Consider the following 8,690-nt stretch of genomic DNA (forward strand, 5'->3'; position numbering starts at 1 on the left):
ATTTGGTTTTAGAACAAAGTTACTTGATTTCAAATATCAAAAGACATAGCTAAAGCTGAATTTTTTATTAATTTATAGTTTTTGAAATATTTACTTCATTTGGAGGAGAGACACTGACTGTAAAACAGTAATTCAATCTTTTGAAATAAGGTAAATGTGATCCCATTGAAAAGCCTCAATGTAAACAGTTTTTGGCACTCAGGAGATATCTTGAGCCACCTGTGGCTCTTGATGACCCCCAACACCATCACTACTGCACAACTGCATTTTTCCAGTAGCTTTTCCCAGCAGCAAGATGTCTAAGTATTATGATCACCTTCATTTTGGCAGTGAGTGGGTTGCTACTTTCTGTGTCCTGTAAGGCCTCCCTCACTAGATCAGTGACAAAGAGAATACCTGAATGGTCTAAACAGTATCTTCTGATGCGTTATGTGTCATTAAGTTCATTCAATACATCCTTTCTTGATAATTAATTTGTGAGCTGGAGATGTTGTTAAACAGTCATCTTGGCTGTGGGAACATCTATCATAAGCCACTAAGAGAGGGTAGACTAGTGTCTGGGAATAGATTAATCCATTTTACATTGATTCCTGTGGGGAAAATAGTTTTGTTTTTTGGACATTTCAGATTTCAAACAGCATTCAGGAATGAATTACAGTCAAAAACTGAGGTTTCACTGTATGTATAAGTTTCTTTAAATTTTGAGCAATGGTTTTCTTTTTTTAGGAAAATACAAAAAATTGAGTTTTTTTTATTTTTGTTTATTTTGACAACAGTTTTTCTTGGATTTTATTGAAAGCTTATGACAAGATACTTTGATAATTTTCTAAGAAAATTATGTGACAGAATTTTCAGTTTTGGTTTCATTGTTGAGAAAAAAATCCAAAATTTTCCTTCATCTGGATTTTTCTCATAAGCTAAAAAAAAAAGAGTAAATAAATAAAAAATAAACACTCAGTCAAAATTCTGTCTTTTAATTTTTTTTTATCTATTCTAATTCCATTTCTAATGACAGAATCATCAAAATTGGATGATAAATGGCACAATAAGCTAGTTTTGAGATATGAGGCTTTAGAGTTTAAAGTTATGTTCATGCACTTTTCATCCACATATAGCTATGTAATACTGGAATTTTTAGGTGCCAATTATTATAATGTATTTGTTTTGAGTTGTAGATGAGTTTTAGCCATAACTGCAACCATTAGATTCATAGATGGCTTGATTTTTGGCATCTAGAATCTCTTAGATGGAACATTGCACACTTCATTTTTACAATGAGGGCATGCCACACTGATGCTCAGCTAATATCCAGTGTGCTTTTGCACACTGGATATTAGACTTCTTACCCAGTGTTGTGAAAGAAGGCAAAAAGTGGGGGAATAAGTGAATGCTAAGCTGGTGGGTACAGAAGTTGATGAAAGAAAGAGTGTCACAAGCTCCTTTTCTCTCTCTGAGCGTGTACTACGTGCACTGTCACTAAGTGAGTCTGGGGTTCTTACTTCCACTCACTCTGATAGGCTATGAGAGGAAATTTCCATACTCCATCATAAAGAAAACTGTTCTTTGTAAACTTTCTTAGTTTTTTTTAATGAATATTTTTCTACAACCATCTCCCACCTACAAAGACCTTGACAGAGCAACTGAACATGGGGCATTTAAATGGGTATTTAAATGGCATTTAAACATGGATGATAAATTATCATATGCACATTGTGAAGTACTCGTTCTAGGCCTAAGTATGTCATGAGATGATTTTTGCATTTTTTAATATTTTTCGGATTTTCAACTTGGTCGGTCCCCTTAACACCCTTGCAGGTGAAAGGTGGGCATCAGAACTTTTTGGGTTTAAAGGTTCAGACTATTCTAATCAAATTTTTTCAATAATCAGCCATATGTTTTCTTCAGGCTTTTGTGATAGAATTTTTTTATAAAACAGTGCTTATCTTTATGTTGTTCCAATTAGTACTTGACAGCTGCCTACTAAATCTGAAGATTTTTACACTCAGGTTCTCCTCATGAGTCAAGGCTAGGATGGTGTGGTGCTGGTGTCTGTGACAACTTAGATTGTTTAGTTTAGTTTTTAGTTTTCATTAACTTTTACCTTAAATTTTTCTTTAACTTTTAACTCTTTACTTAATAAATACAGAATGGGTTCTATAATGATATTACTTTATCTTACCTTGAATTCTTTACTTTACCTTTGGTTACTTGGTAACATGTCCAAGCATTAAAAAAATTTGGTAGCATCACCCTTATTTTGTTTACAGGCACTGCTGTCTCTTCAGAGTAATGAATTTATAGGCATAATTCATTTTTAACAAAAAGGTGTGGGTGCAACTGGGAAGAAAAAAGACAGCACACCTTCTCACAAAACAAACAAGATTTATTCAGTTACTATTTCACCATAATTAATTTGAAATTCTATTCACATGAACTTAAAGGAACAGGAAATGAGAAAACTTAACATAAAAAATTCCTCCACACACTTTCACCTAACTGGTAGGAAATCCTGCCTGCTAAAATTTTGGACTGATTCCCCTCCCCTGGGTCAAAAGAAACAATGAGTTGGTCCACAGACCATCACTCCCAATCTATACATCCTGATACCATGATATCATAGTTATGTGGGAAATCTTTCCCTCCCCCACCCAAATGCCACAGGTAAGCAATATGGTCTACTGACTGGCCATCACTTACAGCTCAGCATTAACCTATTTGCCTTCTTACTTCCCTTGATGACAGATAAACCAGGTCCCAAACACATACTGCCTTAACCACTTTGACCATTAAATGCACACTTGCCTTTACAAGGCATTCTCTTAAAACACTACCCCTTAACATGGTTCAGAGAAATGCACTCATCTAAGACTTTTACATCTTGTAAGACAGAGGGGAGGTGAGTGGGGAGTGGCATCACGAGGCACAGCGAGCTTTGTCTCCCCATCAAGGGATGCCAATACATACATATAATTATTTCACTTATAATTACTTTATCACACTTCTTTTCACCATCAAGTTATTGTCAGTGTCTTTTCTAACACACACACACACACACACATATATTATATATATATATATATATATATATATATATATATATATATATATATATATATATATATATATATATATATATATATATATATATATATATATATATATATAATCACACATTATTACAATTTCAAATTCAAGGCATTTTACTTGTAAAACAGAGGGGAGGTGAGTGGGAAGTGGCGTCACGAGGCACAGCTGGGCTTTGTCTGCCTGCAGCATGCCCGCACTTCCCCTCGCCGTCTTGCTTGCAAGTTGCCTCAGTAACATTTAATTCCTTTTCTCCTCTGCCTTGTTATACAATTTGGGATCTATTATCCCATTAGAAAAATAAATCAAGGAATGTGGAAAAATTTAGTGACAGGGGCAAAAATAATTCTTGGGGTTGTTTTTAATAATTTCCCTTTTGAGTGACTGGTATCTATATTCCTGCCTATTCAGTTGAGACATTAATTTTGTACTCCTTACCCAAATGAACTATTATATATATGCGCCAGCAGGTCATTTAAAACACTGTTAGATGACAAAGAGAATGGCATTACAATGGTACCTCCTAACAGGACTTTTTGGGAACAGGTATTGTGAGTGGATATCCTTCCTAACCTCAGACCATGGCCAGGATTTGAACCTGTGTACATGAGGACAGCCCATTGATCCCATGCATCTTTTGTATCACTGTGTCCTAGCTGCCACAACCTGTTTTATTATTTGTCATCCTAACATCTACTATCTCTACTTATCTGCATTATATAAATATTTTGGCTGCATAACAATCCTATACTGATCACTGTTGCTTGTTTTGTGAGACAGAAACACACAGTAATACTTGAATTAACTAATATTGTGTTTCAGATATCACAAGAAGTTGGCTCATTTCTTGTTTTAGTGTATCATCTTTGTGTTTGCATATAACTTATTTAAATATCATAAAGTATAGTTTTAATAATACGTTGCTGAATACATGGTTATATGGTAATTTTCCCTGAAGACTATAAAAATTGAAACAGATGTAAAAGGAAATGGTGCAATCCCAAGGTAAACTTAAACATTACATATGTTCTGTGCGTACCTTAGCTAAACCTAGCCTATGTTTTGTCTCTGCGTTAGTTTCATGATTGTATTCTTCATTCTTATTTTTACAGATCCCGATGTCTTGCCAGACCATTTACCATTACAGAGAATAGCAGTCACATTATTTGAGATCATTCCGTCACCTCTCATTGCTATTCTCATGCCGGGCTCAGTGTCCAAAGTTGCTCGTGGAATCACCCAGGAAATTTCCCTCAAGCCTTGTGAACTCTCCATAGACCCAGACTTCCCTGAGGATAAGGTGAATTGAATCTCATCCTTCCATGTTTTCTATCAAGATCTAAATTTGGGTGCTATGTTGAATAAATGTGATGTTACTTACAATGGATTTGATCATGAGATATATCTGAGTAACAGGAGGAAATATTAACCACTCCCTAAAAAAAACTGTGATGTTGAGAATGTCTGTTTGTTTGTTAAGGAATTTTAAAGTTTCTAGGGTGCTTTACTTAGAAATTTAGGTGTATGGTACCTCTAAGTTGTAACTAGGAATGTCATTAACTAACTTTACTAGGAGCCTCATGTGTTTATCTTCATAATGTTTCTCTTTTTCTCTATTTACTTACATTTCTGGAACCTAAGTGTTTATCTATACTTTATGTAAACAGCAGGATTACTGATAATGATGAGATGATGATGGTGATGATTGTATATGGTGTGTTACATGAAAAGATACATTTTTTTCATTATTCTCTGTATACATCTAGTGTTTTTGTACAGTATCTTGCCAATTTGTCTTTCCTTCATCCTTCACAGTCCCTGCCCTGTCATATCTTCAGCTGCAACCACAATTCACAACTTAATCATTGTACTTTATCTTTTTTATCCTTTTTTTTGTAGTTCCTGCTTCTCTGTCACATGCACATCAAACAGTAGCCAGCTCACCCATATTACTAAGACATCCTGATTTATTTTATTTTTTTATATTTTTTATACTATTAACAGATTCTGCTGGAAATTTCAGGAATTTTCAATGCTGTTTCATGATTGTGGTGATAGCTGTATTAGGATTTTGCATCCTCAACAGAAAAATGGAATTTGAGAACCTGATGACTTGTGAAATATCTCAATGAAAACTCAAAGCATTTAAGAATATGAGCCAGAGGAGTGCTCTGTTTGTCTGTCTATCTGTCTGTCTCACATTCCTGCAGCAATGAGGCCAGAGTTTTAAAGAAGAAATACAACACAAAACTAGCAAGATTTTCATAGCTTCTTTGCCATACATCCTGGTACATCCATAACACACTGGAATTTTTCCACTGGCCTGGAAATTTATGGTTTCTTTCTCTCATTTTGCTCCAGAATTTCACCATAACATGGAGCTGCAGGAAAATTGGAGAGGACTGGCCTAATCCAGATCCTGGTCCCACTTCAATTTGGGAGGCTGGGACAGGTGGTGGCTGTTTTGGTAATGGTCCAGGTGAGGAAGCATATATTCATAGTAGAGTCTGTCATTGTGTTGATGATACAAGAAGGAACTGTTGTTGCCAGCCACCAATTTAAGTGAATTATCTTTGCATGAGCCTTTAATTTTTAGTAGTTTAAGTTTAAATGCTGGTTATAGAGGATGAATTCTTGGGTATTTGTAAATTAATGTGTGCATGATCTCATATGTTGGATGGCATATGAAATATCTCCAGGAATAAATACTCCCTTTTCCTTTTTAAAACATATGTACATACATAAACATATACATATACCAAGGTTGTCTCCCCCAAAAGTGAGGGGTAGCCAAGACAAGGCATACAGCTACCATATTCTCACTCATTCATGTCACTCTCATAGCCCCATGGCAGCCAACAGAGAAGAGAACGTACTCCTACCCTCACTTTATGGGGATCAGTTGCACAGCTTGGACAGTTTTGTCTAGAATAAAGCTTCTTTATAGCAAGTATCCTCCCCTACTACACCCGATTGCTCCACGCCTGTGTGAGACTATTGATGCGTGTGCACCTTCCTCAGAGGTTGCAGGGGGTCATTCTTTACACACTCCCAACTGCTCTTTATTTGCATCTGCCATGCACAATCATTATACTATGATTCAGTGTGAGTTGTCTACCATATAAGACCTCCTCTTCCACACTGAACATCCTCAGTCTGTCCTTTTCTTATAATCTAAACTGAAAAATTCACATCTCATCTCTAGCTCAAACACCTTTCTATGAAGTTAGGCATTCTGAGTTGTCTCTCCCAGTTTTTTCACCCTCCCAGGTGCTAACTCTGTACAGGGGCCTTACCTGTCCATGTATCAAGTATGCTTCATATGTTTGGGGGGGTGGGTTCCACTCATGCAGGATGAAATCAAAAGCATTTCATCTCATCAACTCCTCTTCTCTAGCTGGCTGTCTTCATCCTCTCATTCATCGCCGCAGTGTTGCATCTCTTGCTATCTTTTATCACTATTTCTATGCTAACTGCTCTTCTGAACTTGCTAACTGCATGCCTCCTCTCTTCCTTTGGCCTTGCTGTCTCTTTCTCTCACCTCTATTCTGTCCACCTCTCTAATGCAAGAGTTAACCAATCGTTCATCCCTTTCTCTGGTAAACTTCCTTCTTGCTTTTGTATTTCCTCATTCCTAAGACTTGAACTCTTTCAAGAGAGGTTTCAAGACAGTTATCCTTTAATTTTTCATGACTGCTTTTGACTGTTCAGGGACTGGCATCTCAGTGGGCCTTTTTTTTTTTATTATTATATTTTTGTTACTTCTGGCCAGTGCCCTTCCTACATGAAAAAAAAAAAACTTCACACATTTTGTTTCACTCTAGATTACTTTTTAATTGTTTATTTAAACTGATTTACATTTAAATATGAAGAATAAACAAAAAGTAAATAAAATCCCCCAAAAATCAATAAACCCCCCAGAAAAAAACAAAAACAATGAAACAATTTTATTTTTTTTTTCACCTGGGTTTTTTTCAACCCTGATTAGAAGTGATAAATGATGTGATAAATCTTGGCACATTTGTATGTTACAAACTCCTCTGCTACAATATGCACTTTTTGATTGACAGTTATGACTTACACAAGCAATTAGTAATTAAATTACTAGAATATGTAGTTCCTTGTGGCTTTATAGTTAATATTAACACAGTAATTTCTCATAACTTTAAAAAAATTATGCAGAAACAGTGTTACATTAAGGGTGTCTTGAGCCCTGGGCATTGAAGCAGTGATGGGCCTCTGATTCCCAGACCAATTTATTTATTTTTTTTATTTATTTATTTTTTTCAATTTGAACATTTGAATGCCTAACTATTCTGGCCCCCTTTTTTTGCATGGGTCCATGGTGGCCTTCCCTAAAGTCATTCCAGGGCTACCATCACCATCCTTTAATCCATCATTGTAAATAATATATTGCCCAATTTAACATAATCTAGGCTACCATATTGTAAGAAAGGCAAATAGTTATTATGCATATTCTATACAAAAAAAAGGAGATGGATTTAATAGAATCTCAAAATGGGTGATCAGGGTTTTTTTTCATGTACAGGGGAACCAGACCAAGGACAAAAACAAAGCAATTAAAATAGGTTCACTATTGCATGCATGTAAATATACTGTGATGGTTGTGTATACATTGTGTCTCCCTAGATATAAAGAAAAATATAGAGAAAATCATCTTTGTAGTATGTTATATGATATTAACACTCCATCTGTTCACCTAGAAGGCTGTCACCAAGAAGCTCCCACAAGCTTTTTTTTTTTTTTTTTTTTTTTATAATACTCTATTAGCTGCCATAGCATACCCCACTGGCTGTTATATCATATTAGTGTAGTACATAAACAGTGTGTGATTTCATGTCCGGGATCTATTGTTTGTAAAATTGGTTGAAATGTTTTGCCTGTGGTAGTAATGTTTGTGATGCTCTCATCTGCATGATTATTCCATGTTTGTTTTGGACACTCATCAGTCCACCTCTTATCATGATATAATGTACATCAGTAATTGATGTCTGAATAATTTAATGTTCTCTTTCTTGCTATACCAATGACATACATGATCATGTAATATGAATAATTGGTGATGAGTTGTCTCTTGCCATCTGCTTGCCATCCACATATCTGGGTCTTTTCTCTTCTTTTCTCAAAGTAGCTTTTTGTGTACTACTCTTTTTTTTATTTTATAGTAAATCATAGAAGCTTTACATAGAAAACTATATTGGTGTCAGAGATGAAAAGTTTGGTAGGTGCTCAGTGTAGGTAGTAAATGAGCACGATTTACAGATAATGTTTGTTGAGACGAGAGTAAATATTTATTTTTCACCATTCAATCATATTAATAACTACTAATCGCATGATATGTCAAGGAATTAAGGCAAATTGAAAACTTTTACTGTGTAGTGAGAGGACTTGATATATATATATATATATATATATATATATATATATATATATATATATATATATATATATATATATATATATATATATATATATATATATATATATATATATATATATATATATATATATATATATATATATATTCAAGTGAAAGGAGCATATTTATTTAGTGTAAATGAAACAGAAACAGTTCTATTAATAAC

General features: G+C 34.7%; 1 protein-coding gene across 1 annotated transcript in view; it reads left to right on the forward strand.

The window, feature by feature from the left end:
* The window catches only part of LOC135113220 (uncharacterized), a 633,180-nt gene that overhangs the window by 252,152 nt on the left and 372,338 nt on the right, over window positions 1-8,690 (forward strand). Inside the window, exons 22-23 of the mRNA XM_064028389.1 lie at window positions 4,197-4,384; window positions 5,446-5,563. Coding sequence (XP_063884459.1) covers window positions 4,197-4,384; window positions 5,446-5,563 — 306 coding nt within the window. The remainder of the gene's footprint in view (window positions 1-4,196; window positions 4,385-5,445; window positions 5,564-8,690) is intronic.

Source organism: Scylla paramamosain, chromosome 25 (genome assembly GCF_035594125.1).
Source record: "Scylla paramamosain isolate STU-SP2022 chromosome 25, ASM3559412v1, whole genome shotgun sequence".
Taxonomy (NCBI): Eukaryota; Metazoa; Arthropoda; class Malacostraca; order Decapoda; family Portunidae; genus Scylla; species Scylla paramamosain.